We start from the raw sequence: 21183 nt of genomic DNA, 5'->3' as shown, positions 1-21183 counted from the left end.
AAAGCTGGCAACGATGTTTGTTACAAGGGAAAGTTCCAGTGTTAGTGTTAATGTGATATGTTCTATGGTTGTTAGTGAGAATCTTTCTGAGGTTAGGTGGTTTTCTATAGAAGAGTACAGGTCTGTCACCCAGAGCCTCTCGGAGCATAGCAGCATGTTCCAGTATACAATCAAGGGCTCATATTCCTGTATGTCCAGCAACGTGATATGCCATCATGTACCAGCAATGTCCCTCTGCCATGTATATTGCACGTCACCAAAGAATTAATGCTCACAGATCAGAAATCTCCACACACACAAATCCGTCAGCCAGCATTTCAGTCAAACTGGCCATTCCCTTAAAGGCCTTACAACATGCATCTTACAACAAAAAGACTTTAACACCAGATCACAGAGGGAAACCTCAGAATTGTATTTATGCTAAAATTTGACTCATTGTGAATGGTCCTTAATTGAGATAATTATCTTACAGATTACAAAGACAGCCTCCTTGCCTTTTTATATTCATAGTGACCCCAGATAAATTGACTTACAGTAAGCAATTTCCTCCTTGCTTGTCACTCCCCCCTACCCCCTTCTGTTCTACGTAGCTGATGTCAGTTTGTACTTTTTTCATTGTATCCCTCTGTAATATAATGGTCATGCCAATTCACTTTCAGAATATGATCTGAGGAAGTGGGTCTGCTCCACGAAAGCTCATCACCTAATAAACCATCTTGTTAGTCTTTAAAGTGCTATGAGACTTTTTTGTTAGTCTGATCTTGGTAAAACAAACACAGCTACCTCTCTGTTACTATTCTGTCAAAAGCTGTCCCTTTCTCCACCTGTTACCGCAATGAGGTTATAACTACCCAGTCCCCATTTCTCATCCCTTGCTGCCCCCAATGGTCATTATACAGTATAACTGTCCCTGCTAGTAAACCTCTCCCTTTCAGTTTTATGACAAACAATTGCATTGCAGGCATATCCCATTGTCTTACTACAACTAAACCTTTACTTTGCTTTAAAGTATGATGAGGAAGCTGCATACCAAATTTCGTGGTCCTAGCTCTTACTATTTAAGAGGAGTTCTTGAACAAAAACAGATGGACAAACTTTCAAATATATATTAGATTAGTGGTCTCCAACCTTTTTAAGCATGAGATCACTTTTTGAATTTAAGTGCAACCCAAGATTTACCTCAAACCCAAATATCCTTATGCTGCCTCCTTTGTGCCCCTTTCCCAAGGCTTCACCCCTGCTCACTCCATCGTCCCTCACTTTCACCAGATTGGGATGCAGGTTCTGGTCTTGGGTTAAGGGATTTGAAGTGCAAGAGGAACTCTAAGCTGAGCTTGGGGAAGGCAGTTGGGGTGCCAGAGGGAGTTCTAGGTGCAGGCTTTGGGAGCATGTTTTGATGCAGGAGTGCCTGGGGCTAGGGCAGGTGCTTGGAATGGCTGGGTGTGGGGGAGGATCCATGACTGGGTTAGGGTTTCAGGATGTGGGCTCCAAATGGGCACTGCTTACTTCAGGTGGCTCCTAGGTGGTGGTAAAGTGAGGCTAAGGCAGGCTCACCCCTGCTCTGGCCCTGCACCTCTCCCAAAAGCAGCCAGCAAACTCCCTTCATCCCAAACCCTATTGTTTCCCCTCTCTGCTCTGTGGAGCTAGCATACAGGGTGGGAGTGAGGGCATGCTGACATTAGTGCTCCTCTTCTCCTTCCTCTGCCCTGCCCATTAAGCAGGAGGCTCCCTTGGTGGGTGGAGGCAGCTCCAAGGCAAAGGGCAAGAGATGTGCAGCAGTAGCAGGATGGGCAGTTGAAATGCCTGCACTTGATAGCCTCTTGACCAAACCCGTCAGGATCATGTCAGAGGCTCCAAGATCTACCAGTAGATCCCAGTCTACTGGTTGGTGACCACTGTACGGCTGTGTCTACCTTGGCAAGATTTTGCGCAAAATCTTGCCACCTGCCTATACTGGCCACGAGTACTTGTGCAAGAACACTGACGTTCTAATGTAGGAAATCAGTGCTTCTTGTGTAAATACTCTGACACTCACGCTCAGGGATAAGCTCTCTTGCGCAACTGTTCTTGTGCAAGAGGCCAGTGTAGACAGGCAAAGTTAATTTCTTGCACAAGAAAGCCCGATGGCTAAAATGGCCATCGGAACTTTCTTGCGCAAGAGAGCGTCTACACTGGCATGATTTTGCGCAAATACTTTTAACGCAAGAGTTTTTACGTTAAAGTATTTGCGCAAGAGATGTGCTTTTGCGCAAAAGCATCCATGCCAGTGTAGACGTAGCCTACTAGTTTAACTTGAAGGATTAGCTCTAAGAAGTGAATTGGTTGGTTTTGGTTAGTATGGGCCAGATTGTCAAAAGTATTTAGATGCCTATATTCTTCAAGAAGGTAGAACTCATCCTTTTACACCTTTTTATTAATAAACTGGAAGAGGAAAACAAATTCTGGGTTTTTTCAAGTCCTAATTGGTGTCTCAACTTTGAGTCATTGAACTGAACAGAAAAAATGTCCCCTCTGTACCTACATAAAAAAAAAATCACTATTCTCAAAGGGTAGTTTAGCACTTTATTTCAAATGCTGAAGGCAGTGACTTCCACCAGTTCATTGGTCTGACTTCAAAACTGAGAGCTAACATGTACTACTTGATTATTTATTTAAATTTTAATAGATTATAGTAAGGTTAGGCATAAGCCTTGATGCAAATCTAAAATTAAATTTGATACAAGATGTGCTACGACTCTAGATACATAGATGCCTGCACCTGTACTATGAAATATAGCTTCAATAGACTGAGAATTGTTGGTAGCACTCCCTATTCAGTTACCTTAGCTGCAACTGACATCTTCATTGGTCACTCACATGCCCACACCAGTTTTTGTGCAAATGCTGTATCAGTGTGCCAGCTGGGATGTGATGTTCTGCTTACCTCAAAGCACTTGGTAGTCACCAAGAATAATTTATTCTGGCCAAATTCCATCATGGATAATTCTACTGTCCACCTAGAAGTCCTTTGTGCAGTTTCATCTAAATGTGATATTCTTCATCAGAACCTATCCTTAACTGTACTGTTGTACTGCTGTATGCCATTCCACTAAAACAGAGTTCTACAGCAAGGGTGGAAGTGAAAAGATTGCTCTGTGCATGTTAGGAAACATTCACAGTTAACCTAGTATATCTTTACTGGCATTAATGATAATTTTTTCAATAAAGTACAATTGTAAAGTTACTGTACGTTATCATAAATATTAGCCCTGAAAGAAGTCAGCTGAAAGACTTTTTCTGGAATTACAGTAACAAATACTTATTATTTGACTACAGAACTCAGAGGCACAGAATAAGGACTTGTTTAAACAAACATCTCAGAATGGTTAACAACAAAATGATCAAAACAGTCAGGAGTTCTGTGCACCTGCTGGTCAAATTTTTTTTTATTGACCCCCAATTTTACCACAGCAGAAAACTGAAGGAAAAAATTGCTAATAGTAATACACAAAATTCAGGTGTTATTTCACTATGATTTAACTCAGGCATCAAAGTATTCAACCAAAAACAAAACAGAAATATGAAGTAATGTAAATTTGGTGCCCAGAAATTTGGTTTTCCTAAAACTGACTTTTTGCAAAACCTTAGATGTACAGAATTTTTTAAAATACCACTTTTAAATATCTACAAGCTTCTTCTGCAGACATTTACAAATAGGTAAGAAGCAGAAAAAGGAATTGACTAGAAATCAGAGAAACTGATCAGATTATTTTCATAGGCCCAGTTTACTGAAGTACCTAAAATAAATAGTCTTAAAAGTAAGTTATGTTTTGAGAGTTCAGTTTTGAAAACCAAGTCCTAACTAAGGAAACTAGCTTTTAAAAAAAATCTATATTTGTTGAAGGGGTAACACCTTTTGCCTGAAAAACTAATTTTCATCTTATTTGTAACACTAGCAGATAAACTAACACCTAAGATTGCTAAGTTAAAAAAAAAAAGTGGGAAAAAAATACATTCCTCTTTTGGCAACAGCGTGCAGTCAGCTCCACTGTATTACTGATTCTGATAGTTGTATTTCCTGTCTCATGAAATAATATTAAGACATCTCTCCTCCATTATTTGGAGAATGAAACTGGTATATAAACTCTTGTCCAGTCTTTGCATGAAGAGGCTGTTAGAACTAGATTATTTGCTGAGTCCTTTACATGAGCCTTTTGGGGTCAATTTTCTCCAGATGAACTAAAGGCTTTAGCTGCTCAGCAAAGTTTCGCATGTCATCAGACACTATGTCTTGTCCTGCTGGAGCTACAACACTCAGCTCCACAAGGTAGGAGAGAGACAAGGGCTCAATGCTATCAGTGTTTCCTGGAATCAGGATGCGAAAGATCTTGTACACTACAATCTTCATGATACCCTTGCGGAACACATGGCCCTTGGCAACAAACTCATGGTCCATGCGGAAGCCCATCTCCACCAGAAAGTCAGTAAGGTTCTCTGATGTGGCAATGTCAACACAGTTGCGCACCAGAGCATGGCGGTTTTTGTCTCCCATTTCTGGCTGTCCCAAATAGCGCAAGTGCCAGGGTGTTCCAGTTTTGTCCATGGAGCGCCGTGCCCTCAGGACAAAGGGACTAGCCTGCTGCCCTTTCAGGAGGAACACCATCTCATGATCCAGAAACGTCTCAGGTTCCATGTTGTCACACAAACCACGCAACCGGTGAAGGAGGCTCTCTAGGCTTTGATCCAAAACACTTCCTGATTTAAAACAAGATAATTATTTCACCACTGAAAAGCTTACTATTGTCACAAAGATTGCATGGTTACTTCCAGCAGTGCATGGGATATCCCAAACTCTCTCACCATATTAAAAAATAGGAGCAAAAAAGCAAACAATGCTCATTTTTCAAAAAGCAGAGGCTGCAAAAGCTGCAGGAAATATACACAGTGCTCTTTCTCTGGGAATCTCAAAGCATTTTACAAAAGGAGGATTATTCCCTTATTTTATATTTTCTAGAAAAGGAATCAGAGGTGTACAACACCTGAATGACTTTGCCCAAGATCAGACAGTAAACAACAGTCAGGAAAATAACTTAGTTCTAACTGCTTGAACACACTCCCTACACATCAAGGACCTGAAGGTGCACTGCTGCTGGTTTTGAATGTCTGCATGCTGCACTGTAACTACAACAGCAGCACACAGACGCCAAGAAAGTTAATAACTACAAAGAAGTTTATCACCAAATCGTTCAGAGGGATTTGCCACAGAACCAAAAACTACAAGGGCAAGAGCAAAGCCCAGAACAAGTCTGCACTAAGGGACTATCCTGCACCAAAAAGGAGTTTGGAAAGGGGAGGGGGAGACGGTCCCTAGGAGTTCCTCTTGGAGTCCAGGAGTTAGTGCACGGTCAGAGCCAGATCCCTGCTGCTGGAGCGTTAAGCCCTAAACGTCAACCTCTTCCAGAAAAGGACCTTCTCGCGGTATGGCCGCCTCTTCCCCAACTGCAGCGCCTGGGGCGCAGGCAAGCTGGGCGTGTTCAGACGAACCTCGCGGCCTGTGGAACCCGAAATCAAACGCACCTTCCCGCCGTCTTACCTTGGAGTAAATACTCCATCATGTTAATGGTGCCGCCAGTGACGGGCATCATGGTAACGGGCGGGGCCTCCATGGCTTTGGCTTCCCTAGATGAAGCACAAAGAAACCAGGCCCATGACTGCAGCGGCCGGCCAGGCGCGGGGAGCCCCCCGACACGGCGGAGGGGCCTGGGAGGGGGCGCCCCCCGCAGCCCGAGGGGGACAAGCGGCGCAGCCCGGCTCCAGCCTGCGGCTCGGCGCAGGGAGGGGGCGCGTGGGAACCGGCCCGGGAGGGTCCTGGGGCCCCCTGCGCAGGGCGCACGCTCCCCACTCACCTCTAGGGCGCCGCGCTACACGGGCTGCTCCCTCGCGCCCAGCTCCGCTCCGCGAACCCCACCTCCACCGCCCAGGCCCAGCGGCTTCCTGCGCATGCGCCGCAGACAAGCGGGCGGAGTGAGGCGGCGGGGCGGGGTTCGGTTTAGTGCGCGAGATGCCCCCCCCCCCCCTTTAACCCCGCCCGGCCCCCCTGGGCTGCCCCTCCCCCTCGCCTGCCCGAGGCGCCCCAAAGAGGCTGAAGTTGGTTCTCTGGCCCCAGCTCCTTAGCGAGAGGGGGAAGAACGTTCTGGGGTAAGAGTCACGCGTCAGAAATGGCGCCCAACGGGCGGGCAGGCGCGCGAGGGAACGGTCCTTACTGCAGCCGCCACGCAGCCAGCGGCTGGGCCCAGCACTGTGGGGCCCACAGTTTCTGAACCAAAGTTAGGCCCACGTCAGCCACGCCCCCGAGCCCCATTCGCCCCACCCCTCCAGGCAGTGCAGCCCGGCCCGACGGCCAAGCGAGCAGACGCGAAGGGGGCTCTGTGACCCCGCTAAGAGCTCCCCTGTCCTCCCAGTAGCGACGGGTCTGGCCCCCGCATGCAACTGTACTGCAAGAGCATTCACTTGCATTGCATTAGCGCGAGGGGAGAGGCTGAGGGACTGTTCCCGCTCAGATTTTCCTCCCACAGGCAGAGTGAATTTTGTCTTGTGCATCAGTATTGAGTTCATGGGCGCTTGTTCCCATGTGCAAGGGTGGATGAGGATTTTGCGGGGCCCAGGGCAGCACAATTTCATGGGGCCCCCCCTTTGACACAGCGCATGTGCCGTGCGCAGGGCTTCTTGAAGCGCAGGGCCCGGGGCAGCTGCCCCACTCGCCCTGCCCTATATCTGCCACTGCCAATGTGTGCCACTGTGGCAACCAAGTTATTATTAAATATCTTGTAAACCTCTCCCTTTTCCCTCCGCTAACATGTCTCCCACCCTCCCTTCGCCCCACTTATTCCCCTGGTGCCTGCTGCCCTCCACCCCTCACCCTCCTCTGCTGTCCTAGCTCTTGCCCTTCTCACTCCCCTCAGCCCTTTGGGGACCTACCCCCCTTCTCCTGCACCAGCCCTGTGTCCACTCCTCCTCTAGCCCCACTCTGATCATCCGTAGCTACCCCTCCCCATCCCCTCTCCTAACACCTTCCTCTACCCCCCTGCCCTTCCTCTCTCCTCTGGTGTCCGTCCTTCCCCTCCCAGTGTCTGCCTTTCTGCTTCACTCCCACAATCTCCTGGCACCTGCATCTTCCCTTACCTCTGCGCTTTCATGGTACCTCCCCCTTCCCCTGTCCCTCCCTGGTGCCCACCCCCTCACCACTCTCTGACTCAGTTCTCTTCATGCCCCTCTGTGCCCTCACACATGACTTGCTCCATCCCCTGCCTTCCTTATGCCCACCCCTCCTTTCAATGCCTCTTCTCCAGGCACACACTCCTCCCCTCTCCTCTTCCTTCCTCTTGCCCCCATTGTCTCTCCCCTCTCGTCTCCCACCCCTACTGACTTCTCCCCTCCTGTCTCCTCTTGGCCCCCTAGCATTTCTCTCTCCTCCATCCTGCTGCTTGGTGCCTTCCCCTTTTTTCTCCTGCCTTGGTCCCCCACCTCTTCCCTCAACACAAGCCCCTTCCTCTTATTTCTTCCCCAGCCCCTTCCCTCACCTTATGCCTTCCAGAAAGCAGTTTGCAGGGCTGGAGCCTGCGGTCTGGCCCTAGAAGCCCCCGCAGCTCCTGCCGCTCCCGGGGCAGGACTGCATGCTGGGACTGCAGCAGAGGCCCCCTGTGGTGCTATTTTTAGTGCTGCAGACTGCCAGCTCCAGTTGGAGTCAAGCAGCAGCAGCACAAGGCCCGTCCCAGCGAGACTGCCCAACTGGAACACACCTCAGCTGTTTCCGTTAAAAATATTTGCGCAAGAGAGCATCTATACTGGCATGTACCTTTGCGCAAAAGATTTGCTTCTGTGCAAAAGCATCAGTGCCAGTGTAGACGCTCTCTTGCACAAGAAAACTGCGGTGGCCATTTTAGCCATCGGGCTTTCTTGCACAAGAAATTAACTTGGCTGTCTACACTGGCCCTCTTGAGCAAGAATACTTGCACAAGAAGGCTTATCCCTGAGCGGGAGCGTCGGAATATTTGTGCAAGAACCACTGATTTTGTACAGTACAAACTCAGTGTTCTTGCGCAAATACGGCCAGTGTAAACGTGGCAAGATTTTGCGCAAAAGCAACTGCCGGTCTCCAAAGCAGCCCAAAGGATAAGGAGGTGGTGCCACCAAACCAGGACCCCATGCAGCAGAGGCAGTCCCACAGGGGGAGGGAGAGAGGGATGGGCCATGTGCCACCAGAAGCTGGCCCAGCTTCCCTATGCGCCCTGCTGCGGGGGAGAGGAGGAGACTGCCGTGCCACGCCAGTGTCTTTATCAAGTAGTGAAATATCCAGCAGGGCTTTCCGGGACATTTCACTACTTGATGGGGCACCAAGTCAGAGTATTTAAAATCGGGACATATGGTCACCCTACCCATGGCTGGCCCCATGAGAGTCTGTGTCCCAGCCCCAGGCTGCTCATCCTGTTTTGAAGGAGCGGATAGAAACTGCAGAAAGAGCTCAGGCTGGCTGGGGCTAGGGGAGGATGGAGTGTCCCAGGCAGACTTCAAAACGGAAATTTTTTTGCTCAACAAGTTTTGCTGCTATGGGAAAGGGGGGTGGGAGGGAGAGCATGTGAGGGTTTCTCAAAAATCAAAAAGGGGTTGTGATGCCAAAAAGTTTGGGAACCACTGTTCTAAATGAACCACTACATAACCCAAAGATTACATCTTCCACAGTATGGTACCAATGTCACACCTCTGTCCCTCTTCTATACTGTAGCTAGGGCTTGCATAAGGAGCTGGGTTTTGACTGACTACATGACAAAACAAAGCCTCAAATCACCCCAAGTGACATTCCACATGGCCATCAGATTGTTTTGAAGGAGCTGGGATATGTCTCTCTCTACCCTCCAAATGCTTCATTCTTAAACATCACTTCCATAGGATGGAGTAAGGGTCTCAAACTCCCCACCTACAGACCAACCCTAAATAAGTGATTGCGCAAACCAGCTCCAGACTTCTGCGAGGGGCAGTCCATTAACCTCCAACCCCCGCTCCTTCCTCCATGGCACACTGTCCTCAGAGTACATGGCTGTGAGGATCACAGGGTGCCTGATGTGCATGATGGCAGCAGTTCCAACCCCTCCTCTCGGAGCTTCCCATGGCATCAGGAGCTATGGGGAAGTGGAGCATACTGGGTGGGTGCACTCGCTCCACTTCCCCTACAGCTCCTGATGCCACAGGGAGTGCTGAGGGGGTGTGACTGCTGCTGGTGGAGGTAATTGCCAGGACAATGGCAGGATTGGCCAGGCTTGGGGGCTAGTAACAGACAGGCCCTCCCCAACCTGGATTGTGCAATCACTCCGGCAGGCCCTGGCCCATGGGCTGCGAGTTTGAGACCCCAGGTGTAAACCATCCATGACAGGTGTTTGTCTAACCTGCTCTTAAAAGTTCTAGCCAGAGTGCAAAAGTGCATTTTTGTGTCTAGGGTCACACCTCTCTCTTAGATGACCATCAAAGACTTTGCAAAAAATTTCTGTTTGAGCACACCTCTACCCATGTGCCAAATGCTAGACAAAAAGTCTTCTTTTTTGAAAAGTGCTAAGTGTCCAAGATCGGCCTCAATGAAAAGTGTTACATTTCTGGGATTGTTCACATACTGTCCTTTGGTGGTATGGAGAATACTTGCGGAATTGCAAGTACTTAATACTGTAGCTGAGTGTGTTTAATATTTTTTAGTCACTTATCTCTGTCTATGTATAAAACAAGTACTATGATACCATCAGGCTCAGCCAGAGAGAGGGAGGGGTTGGCAAGTGTAGCAAGCATGGAGCTCAGCACCCTAGTTCTTAAACATATCACAATTAAGCCAAAATGCTTTTCCATTGTTTTACTGAAACTGAAAAAAGTTTTCTGTACAAAAATGTACACAATTTAGTAACAGTACAAAATGTTAATTCTGCAAGACAGAATGTCAGTTACATTCACCAAAATAAACACCGAACCACCATTTATTGCCAGCTCAGTGTTACTTTAAACAATAAATCACTGGTTTAACACAGAAACAAAGCAGTTTCAACTCTGCATAAATAAGAAAAACGATTAATAACAATACTGCAGAAAGATAAACATTCATGATAATTTACATGCTACCACAGCATACCTAGCATGTAGTATGTCTTCAGGCTTGCATGTTAGCTTTATGAGATCTACACAATTAATATTAGAATTGATGTTCTACAAAACAAATCCCTCACAAGTTATACTAAGCTGACACATAAGGAGAACAGCATTCCCTCTCTTTCACTCCCATGTCCCTGGAATGCCTGGGTATCCCCATAAAAAGCCTGAACTGCTGACACCATCCTTCTAATAAAAAGGGATGTTCAAGTCCACTTATAGTTTTCCTTCAATGACTGGTCAGGATAACTATTGCGAATAGCCACTGATACTTTTTTCCTCAGTAGCAAATCAAACCAAAATAGACCTACCAAATGTTTCCTGCATAATGTTAAGAAAAAAACTGTATTACCTTATGGGTCCAAATACAGTATTTAATGGACAGCTCCATTTATTGTATTATTTTTTCTAGTAACATTTCAATGGCTCTTGTAAGTTTTCATAACAAAAGAAAGTTGGATTTTTCAGAAAATAAATTAGTTTTTTCACAAAGAAACACGTTTAAAAAACATAAAAACAACTGCAACATTAAAGACACATGATTTTTCTGGCTTTATTTCATCTCAAGTTAAGCAGAGGCCAAACGCCTATCCTCCGGAGAAGTGGTGTCAAACACCAAAAATTATTAATGTGTACACAAACTTCACTTTAAAAAGATAAGATTTTAAAAGTGTAAACATATGTTCTTGATTTGCTTCATTTGAATCCTTTCCTATTTACAGAAAAAGTTATGTAAAAATGGTTTTAATGTCATCAAAGCTCTAAACCAGTTGATGTGTAGTCATTTTTGTATCTGTATCATGAAAGTTTTAAAAAGCCAGGATACGTTACTTTTACCTGAACAAAATGCCCAACCAGTTGAATTGTAGTGGTTTCATACCTCTATTAAAGAATTGCAAACATTTCTTCACTTTGTAGCAATAGATCTTCTTGAAAGGAAAAATGATTTAAGTCAGTTTAAGGAGCTAATAGTTAAAGGAACAGCATCAAGTGAAGTACTATAAATAGATCAGTGTTTCTACAAATTAATGAGAGACTCAATACAATTCTCATAACCTAAGACCTAAGCTTAAAACTTGAACCAACAAAATTAAAATCAGGAGTTCATGGATGCAATAAGACTGCTGCTATCACTTTATATTTAAAACCTACTTTTTTTAAACCAGAAAACAAAAATCACAAATTACATACAAGCCAATTTTAACCAAATCATTTTTTAAACATACAATTACACTACAGAGCTTGTTTTCCATCTCAGTCATCATTAGGAGTTCACTAGTCAAAAAACCTCTGGATCCTTAATGACAAAGCTGACTCTTCAGAAGAACATGCGTAAACTAAGAGAGATTCCAAAAACTCTAAAACCTTGTTCAATACAGGTGGGATTTCCATAAGAGTAGTAATGTTTAACTGCAGAAGAAAGTCATAAGGAGGATTTTCATTGATCACAAGTCTGTTGGATCTTCTCCATTATCTTCCACAAAAATCTTTGTACCGAAGATTGCTTGTAAAATTCATAAATATATATTATTCTTTACTTCTGATCACTTGCTATGCCAATGGTTCACTTCAACACTACTTTTTTCAAGCTGCTTTCTTGGTGCAGGTTCCTTGAAGATCTTGTAGATTTATTTTTGACCTACCAAAAATATTAAGATAAAAAAAACAGTGCTGACCCCAAATGGTTTAACTGTTTCATGTATCATTGTTACATATTGTGCTGTATGTGGGGCAGAGGAAGAAGCAGAGACTAATACTAAGCTTTGCATTTCTTACCTATTGTGAATCATATGGCTTTTGACTAGATGTCCAGCTGCCAGTGCTGCCATTAATGATAATTCCCCTGCCATTACTGTAGCACATACAATTTTAGCAAGCTGACGTGCATTTTCTCCAGGATTGTCTTGGCTTGCACCCTGGACCCCTAGCATCTGTAGGCAAAAATATGCTACATTACACTTTAAAACCAAGCACTGGTAAAGATACACTTGTGTTCACTTAGAATTATTTAATAGTCCTTACTAAATTATGTAAAACAAACCAGCTTTTAAGTCTCTCAGACATTAAAAAGTAGCATTTAGCATCAAAATTAAAATGCATGGATACTGTTTAGAACTGTCTAGTTAGCCATATCTGAAAGCTTACTCAAGTTTGAAAAACACTTGTATTACTTAGACACACAGTCTATAAGAGAAGCAGAAGGAGTTTTGGTTTTAAAGGAAGTTATTTTAATTTTCTTTGATGCTTTTTACCTGCAAACAAGCTTGCTGTGGTAGCAAATTGGTCCCTCCACCAACTGTTCCAATTTCTATAGAGGGCATTGTGCAGCTGATATACAGATCTTCATTTGTGGGACCAGTTGACTCCATCAGAGTGATGCAGTTAGAGCTGCCTACATTCTGTGCTGCATCCTTAAAATCAGTATAAAAACATTTAGTTCTATTATCTTTAAAAACATGTATATATAAAAACAAAACCCAACAGTGCTGTGAATTAGCTGAACTTACCTGTCCACAAGCGATGTAGATAGCTGTGACAATGTTTGCTGCGTGAGCGTTATAGCCACCTATGCTACCAGCCATTGCAGAGCCCACCAAGTTTTTGTTTATGTTAACCTCAACCATAGCTTCTGTAGTAGTCTTCAATACCTAGACAAAGCCATATGCTTTTAGTGTATTTCTCATTAGACAGGGTATTAATCTCCCATGTTGTATAGTATTAGCACTTACACTACAATTCTGAGGAACTTGCCTCAAGACAGTTCTTTAAAATGCAGATTTTCATTTAAAAAAATTAAGCTCTTAAAAGTTGCTAAAACTTTCCAAAACATGAACGAAATGCAGTCCATTGCACAAATATTTGCCTGAGTCTGCAATGCAGACATTTACTTGAGTTTGGAGATAGCCTGAAACAAATACTTCTAAAAGATCAGGTGAACCGCCTCATTTATTTCAATGGAATGTTGACATTAAATTTTAAAAACTTAAGTGATGACAATATAAAAATACTTTTGTAGAAACAGCCTATTAAAGAGCTATTGTAGTGAGGCGGTTGAGTGTCTCCCCACCATCCCAAACTAGAAGGGGAAGACCACTTAATGTACCCTGGGGGGCAGAGCCAGATCAGTCTTGCTCTGCCTCTATGGAAACAGAAGGGTAGGTCTGAAGTTTAAATGCTGGAACTGGGAGCTCTGTTGCGGCCCAGCTGCTAGGAAACTGATGTTCCTCCTGGTTCCTTGGGCTAGAAGACTGAGTGAGTCTAGAGGTGGGAGATGATTGGCCCAGACCACTGTCTGACATTGACACCAAGAAGCAGTGTGGGGCAACTGATCCCAGATACTCCAGGTTCACCTGGAGGGGGAGTATAGTGTGGCCCAGAGATAGTTGGAGTGAGTCAGTGTGTTTAGTGTGGATTCCCCGCTGACTTGGTGGCAGAAAGGCTACTACCATAGGGCATTGGGCAGGAATGCAGCAGAGTAGGTGGGCCTGCACCCCCTCTGCCACCAGCCCTTCCTGGATGGCAGCTTTCCCCTTGGTAGAGGTCAGCTACCAACTTCTTGTTTGTTGGTCTGCCTGCAGCCAGGCCAAGTCCACTGACTCTGCCCCCCTGAACCAGGGCCTGAGCTGGACTATATCCCTGCTCTGCCTAGTTACACCAAGCCCACTGACATGGTTTTGTCCTGTCCTGAACCAGGGCCTGAGCTGGACTATTTACCTGCTCTGCCTGCAGCCAGGCTGACCCCAGTAACTCTGGGTTTGACCAGCTCCAACCAGCGCAGGGGCTAGTGACTGCTTGTACTGAGATGGGTTGGTCCCCTCTAACCCAGAGCAGATGTGTGACCCCATACCAATCTACTACAACTATGATACCTTAGACTGAGGCAGGTTGATGTTAACTCCAGATAGCAAAAACCCTCAATTGTCTCCATCCTAGCTTGTCACAACCTCCAGTTTCCCCAATGACTTCTACAGTGCAGTTACACATTTTTAATACAAAATTGTGCAGTAAAACTAAAAATTAAAAGTCTACACATTAAGTCTACAAATTAAGTCAGAAGAAATACTACTGAATGTATTATTCATTTGCATGTTTAATTCAATAAAAGCCTTTCACATGCAAGTCCCAAATAATTTCCAGTCTTATGCACTTTGGCATGTAGCAGAACTCAGGCCAACTGCTGCAGATTATTCCAGGGTACTAACTATAAATATTATTAAAACTGATCTGAATATCAGGTAAACAAATTAGATCTATTAGACTGTGGAATAGTCTTTCAAAAGAATGTGTGGAAGACCCACCACCTTCAGATGTTTAAAATTACAGAGCACTAAAGTATACTGAATGAAAATCTTCTGCTAGTAAGTCATTTTTATCTACAACTTCCATGATCCTACAATAATGCTCAAAGTGAAGAATTAATGTTATGTATGACTTATAAATCTCAATTTCAAGTTAATCATTTTATAAAAATGTAGTTTGATTAGAAAAAAATGTTTTGTTTTTTTTTTCCTTTTTCAAGATGAATCAAAATGGTACTTACTTCTCTGACTACTTTGGCTGGAATGACTGCTTCACAGACCACAGACTTCCCCCTTCCTTCTATCCAATTTATGGCAGCGGGCTTTTTGTCTGTACAATAGTTACCACTAATAGCTAGAACTTGGAGATCAGGAAACTCTTCTTGCAGTCTTGCAAGTGCTTTTTCAGTACCCTGACAGAAGCAGATGTAAATGAAGCGAAACTCATGAGGGTTGCATTAAAAACACTGGATAACTTAACTAATACTTTACTAACCATGGAGACAGTAAAGACAGCAGGGCTAGACTGAACCTTTAGGCTCAGCCCCTTTGCAAGGGAAGGCATATAGCTGTGCTATCCCGGAAGCAGCAATGGGAAGGAATTATTCCTCACAAAGGAACCTCTACTCCCTTTTTGGGTGAGGGGGGCTAGTGGATAGGGATAATATAGGCATTACTCTGCCCCATCTCACTCTTTTGTTCATAGGGGAAACAATGGATTCACAAGCTGTTGCTCCTCCCCACCATGCATGGTGTCTCATCCTGGAGAGATCCTAAATGGTTGCACAGGTATCTAGAATCCACGCCTCCTCTAATTCTCCAGAGTGGCTACACAGGACCAGAGAGAACTAGCACTTAGCAAAGTCTGCATACAACATGGATCTTAATACTCTGGGATCAATTCTTCTCTTCATTATGAGCTGGGGGAAGGAGGAGAGCCTGAATTGCATTGCTTCCATGCACAAAAAAGGCAGGTTTTTTTATACAGGCAGCCCCCAGGTTACGTACAAGATAGGGACTGTAGGTTTGTTCTTAAGTTGAATCTATATGTAAGTCAGAACTGGCATCCAGATTCAGCCGCTGCTGAAACTGATCAGTGGCTGATTCCAGGAAGCCCCGGGGCAGGGGCTTCCTGTAGTCAGCCGCTGGTCAGTTTCAGCAGCGGCTGACTTGGGGACGCCTGGGGCAGAGCAGCTGGGGTGCTGCTGGGTTGGTCCAGTAGCGCCCCTGCTCCTCGGCGCTACTGGACCAACCCAGCAGCACCCCAGCTGCTCTGCCCCAGGTGTCCTGATTCAGCCACTGCTGAAACTGATCAGCAGCGGCTGAATCAGGACTCCTGGGGCAGAGCAGCTGGGGTGCTGCGGGACCAACCGGCAGCGCCCCACCTGCTCTACCACAGGCCCGGGGCTTTGCTCCACGTCTCCCTGGTCTGCTGGGGGGGGGGGCGGAAGGGGAGGGCCACTAGCTGCGCCCCCCCCCCCCCAGCAGACCAGGGACACGGGGAGCAAAGCCGCAGCAGCGGCGGGGTGCCACGCCTCCCGGCTTTGCTCCAGGTGTCCCTGGTCTGCTGGAGACGGTCCCTAGCAGACCAGAGGCACCGGGAGCAAAGCAGCAGCGGAGTCCCGCGCCTCCCCAGCTTTGCCAGAGCAAAGCCTCAGAGGCGCGGGACCCCTCCGCCTCCCCGGCTTTGCTCCGGGTGTCCCTGGTCTGCTGGAGACGGTCCCCAGCAGACCAGAGGCACCGGGAGCAAACCAGCAGCGGCGGCGGGGTGCCGCGCCTCTGAGGCTTTTCTCTGGCAAAGCCTCAGAGGCACGGGACTCCGCTGCCGCTTTGCTTCCGGTGCCTCTGGTCTGCTGGGGACCATCTCCAGCAGACCAGGGACACCGGGAGCAAAGCCACAGCGGCGGCAGAGTCCCGCGCCTCTGAGGCTTTGCCAGAGCAAAGCCTCAGAGGCGCGGGATCCCTCCACCTCCCCGGCTTTGCTCCAGGTGTCCCTGGTCTGCTGGAGACAGTCCCCAGCAGACATGGGGCACCCGGAGCAGCTTTTCTCGCCCCGGAGGTCGAGGTGGCGGGACCGCTGCACTCTGGGCGGTCCGGCTGCCTGCGAGCTCCGGGGCGAGAAAGCCCCGTTCGTAAGTGCGGATCCGACGTAAGTTGGATCCGCGTAACTCGGGGGCTGCCTGTATAGTCATTTTAACCCTCCCATTTTCACTGCGCAAGTATTACTCTTTATTATGATCAAGACCACAAAGCTAAATCATTACATACTTATTTTATATCACTAGCAAGAGACACTGCCTGTCCTAGGTAAACTGCCTAAGGTAAATAAAGCAAAGGTAAAAATTAAGCATGTTAGTGTGTACCTGTTTACAGGATTAACCGATAAACCTGAGGTCACTGGTTAATCCTAATGGTTACACCCCACTCCCCTTGCTGCCTCTGTATCAGACGCAGGGCGGGGAGAGAGAAGGCAGTGCTCGTGGGAAGCCAGCCTGGCTCCCACCATGTACTGGCTCCCCCCACCCCTTTGTATCAGAGGCAGCAGCACTGGGGAGCGAAGGTGGGGGAGGTGAGAGACAGTGCTCAGGAGGAGTTGGCTTAAAAGCTGGCTCTCTACAAGCATCAGCTCCCACCTCTCCCCCCTCCATGTAAATGTGTAATTTCAAAAAAAATTCAGCAGTTACATGTTTACAAAAATCAGGTTTGTTAACATTCCCAGTAAAAATGCAAGTTCACATTGGAAGATAGTTAATAAGAATTAAGTGGAAATACGATTAATAATCATTTTAATTTCTCATTCTTGTAAGCCTGCTCTGCCTATTTCATATTTAAGTACTTCATGGAAAAAGTAAATTTTAATCCTAAAAAGCACCATGAACCCAAACACAGGACTCTGATTCTGGATGGCCTTTATACAAGCCCCAGAAAAAGAGATGGGGAGAAGAAGGAGGGAGGAAGTGGGCAGATAGTCCTGTGTCTGTTTTCTTATTTACATTCTCTGTAAGGTCATGTAAGATAGGACAACCTAACTCAAAATTATTTTAATGGCATTCTTTAACTAGCTTTTTAAAATGCTAAACAAAAAGATGGGGCCTTACTTTTGAGATCATGTTCATTCCCATTGCATCCCCCGTTTCAGACTGAAAACGGATATAAAGGTTACGACCAGCGAGACTGATGAGAAGCTTTTGCAAACGAGCAAACCTATAAATAAAAGAAAATCAACTGATTACTTTCAAACTCCTTTTCTCTTCCTTATCTTGCTAAAGACTATAGACTGCTTTTCAGCTGTATATATGACAGTAAGCCTTTAGTCTGGATAATCCTGCTAGGTAGCAGGCACAATGGATGCTCCTCCTCCTGCTCTATGCTCAAAACTAAATCAGCACCTATTACCAGACAAAGTCCTCTGACTGCTGATCCGAAACAAATGTGAAGAACATTTACTACTCCTGAAAATATTTGTCCTGGTTTCCTTAATTTCTCTAACCCTGCAACCTGTGAAATGCAGAACCTTTGTGTTATAGTTATCTAATTTCAAACAATCCCCAACAAAAAAAAAAAGTCTGGGTTAATGAATATTAACTACTAAGCAATCTAGCAATTCTTAATAGTGATAGAGATGCCGCCGTGTTAGTCTGGTCTAGCTGAAACAAAAGACAGAACTATGTAGCACTTTAAAGACTAACCAGATGGGCCAGACCCACTGCCGCAGATCAATTTGTGGAAGAAATGTGTTCTTTTTTTGATTGTATCACTTTGGTATATATGGTTGTGCCAGTCTTCTTCCACAATTTGATCTGAGAAAATGGGTCTGGCCCATGAAAGCTCATCACCTAATAAACCATCTTGTTAGTCTTTAAAGTGCTACATAGTTCTGTTTGTTTTAGCAATTCTTAAGTCTGTTATATAGAGACACGGTGTCTAAAGCAGTGACAGTTAGGGCAGGTCCCATAAGACCAATGCTATAGCTAAGCACAAACTTGAAGGAACTACACATTATTCAAATAGAAGCAAAGATGATTCTACACCATGGCATCAAGCCTTGCTGAAACATGCCTCTGTGTACTGCTGACCTCCACATGCTTTTGTGGAACATGACTTTGATTTTCCAGAGATAATATGCAACAACAACTATTAGGGAGAGATGGGGATAAAAGAAAGCATGGCACTCTTGCTTAAAATCATGTTACTTTTTATACTTCTCCCCACCCTGTCAGTTCTGGTGTTAGTGATCAATATTCTCTTTAGCCCTAGAATTAGAGAAGAACACATTTATAATTTGAAAGATTAGATTCCAAGCTCTCAGGTGATGTACAACATTGATTTTAATTCTACATGTGTAGGATATCGACTACAAAAGTCAAGTCAGAAGTGATGTGTGTGGTTTTGGAGGTGAGAACTATCAATGGTAATCAGAATAATAGGATTTTAACTTCCTTTTTCTTGTTGTGATAGAATTCCTTATTTTCCATGGGGATATAATATTTGTTTATAGCCCTAATGATTAACCAGATATTGGACATGAAAAATGTTACTGGTTACTTAGATCAATGTTATGTTAGATCTCTGAATCTAGCATATTTATTGCATCATAATACACCTAAAGCTGGAAGATTTCTGTATTTTAGTGTAGATGTACGTAAGTAAACGCGTTACAGAAATTCATGTTACTAACCTACTTGTACTGTCAAACGCATCTTTGATTATTTTAAACCCTTTTGAGTTTTCAAGCCAAGCCTTCACTTCTGCAGACCGGCAGGCAGACGGTAATCTTACAACAGGTCCTCGAGTCATCCCATCTGCTAGAATACGGCTATTTGCTCCTCCACCAAGCTAAGACCAAAGGGGTAAATAAATAAAATTCCTGGGAATTAATGGCAATTTTTAAAAACTTTAATGAAATAGATATCTATCTTACATAATTCACTTTGTGTTAAGTGATTGGCTCTTAAGCAAGGAAAGGATCTAACCATCTAAGACTGAATTTTACTTACACATATTGCTCTGCACCCTCTGTTTGTGCTTGCTACGAGACAGCCTTCCGTTGTTGCCATTGGAACCTGAAACTCTTTGCTATCCAGGAAAAGTGGCCCAGCGACACCTACAGGAATGGGCATGTAGCCAATCACATTTTCACAGCAAGCTCCCATTACCTTTAAAAATGTTAGAGTCAACAATCATTAAGGATATGGCACTGCAGTAGCATGTTAAGAAACTGATAACAAATAGTCATCAAATAAAAGAAATCAAAATTAACCTACTTTATCAACCAGCTAATCCATAAATTGCAACATTCTTACACAGCAATATTGTACAGAAAGTTGGAAGTGTTTAGTAAAGCTTGAATGTAATCTGAAATTCACTGAAGTGTTTATCATTGAAGTAATGTATAGTAACAGATAAAACTGCAGAAGGAATTATTTATATTAGTGAATGCTATGTACTTTCATCTCTTAGGAGAGTTAGTGTACTAGCTGAAAACTCTATTAAAAGTAACAATCTGGAATTTGAATAACTTTCTTTTTATTATGTTTCCACTCATCCCAGTAAACTCATCCAAGGTATTATAAAAGCCCTATACTGAGATTAGGGAACTGCATACAGCAATACATATGTCATTAATAAATAATTGTCCTTTTTGATCATGCTTCAAAATATTAAGTACTCAATACTTATGCAGATAAGAACTTTCAGACAGGAACTGAAAAAATATCCATACAGTGTTTGTATGAAAACAGAATGAAACTATAGTTGACAGATATGTCTTAATTCCTTGGAAGTGGTGTACACAAATTATGATTTTGAGAAGACTTTTGGGAAAACACAAAAAAGGAATCACCTTAAAATTTAAAAATTAATTCGCTCGTGGTTTGTCTCCATTATACTTACTAAAGAATAATTGTAATGCCTGTAAGGAAGATAATGCAGGGATGAAGGTTCAGGGAGCTTCTGAGATAACATCTGCCTGCGAATAGATACACCACGTTCCTGAGTTTCCATCAAAGTTTCCAGTTTGTAAGCAGGAATGTGCTTAGCATTGACTAGATTGATGACTTCTGCATCAGTAAGGAATTTTGCACCTTTCTAGAAAATTTAAGAAAAATAAAGTTGTGTGTTTACACAAGCTGCACTATACATTTTAATGTTTCCAGTATTACTAAGGTTACCATCCTCTTTACTTCTGCAAATCACATCTACAGAATTTTCTTCATTATCAACATTAGTAAACTGCATCATATAAAGAAAATCATTCTAAATGAATTTGGTCTGTATCAATCATGAGTACATATAAATCAAAAGCTAAAGAAACTAACAACCTTCACCCAGCGTCCCAAGCTACAATTTAAACTCATAAATGCTTTCAGATTCAGAGTGAGGCTTTTTAGAGCCCAGCGCAGATACAACATTTTTTATCTGCAAAAATAAACTGCAGATTTCCAATGCGGATACCCACAAACATAAAGCGGATATCCGCAAATTTGCAGGGTTCTAAGTAGGAATGTGAACAAGTAACCGGTTACCTGGTAACTATCAACCTTACAGGTCCCTGCCCACAGCAGGGCCAGAAACCTGCTGCTTGCAGCCCAGGGCTGGGAGCCTGTTGGCGGTGGCAGCTCTAGCCCCAGGATCCCACTTAGTTGGTTAACTGATTCATTGGTATTTACACATCCATTGTTCTAAAGCTTTTACTCACTGTAATGTAAGTATATTGTAAGTACAT

At 44.4% G+C, this 21183-nt stretch overlaps 2 protein-coding genes across 5 annotated transcripts in view; both read right to left on the bottom strand.

Moving 5' to 3' along the window:
- Nucleotides 1-2545: 2545 nt before the first annotated feature.
- Nucleotides 2546-6024, bottom strand: MED18 (mediator complex subunit 18). The gene is made up of 3 exons (XM_075932301.2): nucleotides 5886-6024; nucleotides 5573-5658; nucleotides 2546-4734 (listed from the first exon to the last, which is right to left on the bottom strand). The coding sequence occupies exons 2-3, from the start codon at nucleotides 5643-5645 to the stop codon at nucleotides 4181-4183; spliced, it is 627 nt and encodes a 208-aa protein (XP_075788416.1). The 5' UTR covers nucleotides 5646-5658; nucleotides 5886-6024; the 3' UTR covers nucleotides 2546-4180.
- A 5685-nt stretch (nucleotides 6025-11709) lies between these two features.
- The window catches only part of HMGCR (3-hydroxy-3-methylglutaryl-CoA reductase), a 39484-nt gene continuing 30010 nt past the window's right edge, over nucleotides 11710-21183 (bottom strand). For all 4 annotated transcript variants that reach the window (XM_075932286.2, XM_075932287.2, XM_075932288.2 and 1 more), the window contains exons 12-20: nucleotides 20352-20546; nucleotides 19457-19615; nucleotides 19138-19295; nucleotides 17558-17663; nucleotides 14702-14872; nucleotides 12669-12809; nucleotides 12414-12572; nucleotides 11938-12092; nucleotides 11710-11800 (exon numbers count right to left, since the gene is read on the bottom strand). In XM_075932286.2, the coding sequence (XP_075788401.2) occupies nucleotides 11746-11800; nucleotides 11938-12092; nucleotides 12414-12572; nucleotides 12669-12809; nucleotides 14702-14872; nucleotides 17558-17663; nucleotides 19138-19295; nucleotides 19457-19615; nucleotides 20352-20546 (1299 nt within the window). In that variant the 3' untranslated portion in view covers nucleotides 11710-11745. The remainder of the gene's footprint in view (nucleotides 11801-11937; nucleotides 12093-12413; nucleotides 12573-12668; nucleotides 12810-14701; nucleotides 14873-17557; nucleotides 17664-19137; nucleotides 19296-19456; nucleotides 19616-20351; nucleotides 20547-21183) is intronic.

This window comes from Pelodiscus sinensis, chromosome 6 (assembly GCF_052426305.1).
Source record: "Pelodiscus sinensis isolate ZL-2025 chromosome 6, ASM5242630v1, whole genome shotgun sequence".
NCBI lineage: Eukaryota > Metazoa > Chordata > Testudines > Trionychidae > Pelodiscus > Pelodiscus sinensis.
Note: the sequence above shows the minus strand (reverse complement) of the source record. Positions and strands in the feature narration are given on the sequence as shown.

Bases quoted from the DNA above. Each gene is read 5' to 3' on its own strand.
- MED18 (XM_075932301.2), bottom strand. From the start codon at position 5,645: ATGGAGGCCCCGCCCGTTACCATGATGCCCGTCACTGGCGGCACCATT. The intron at 4,735-5,572 runs GTAAGACGGCGG...GTTTTAAATCAG, and splicing joins GATGGAGTATTTACTCCAAG to GAAGTGTTTTGGATCAAAGC.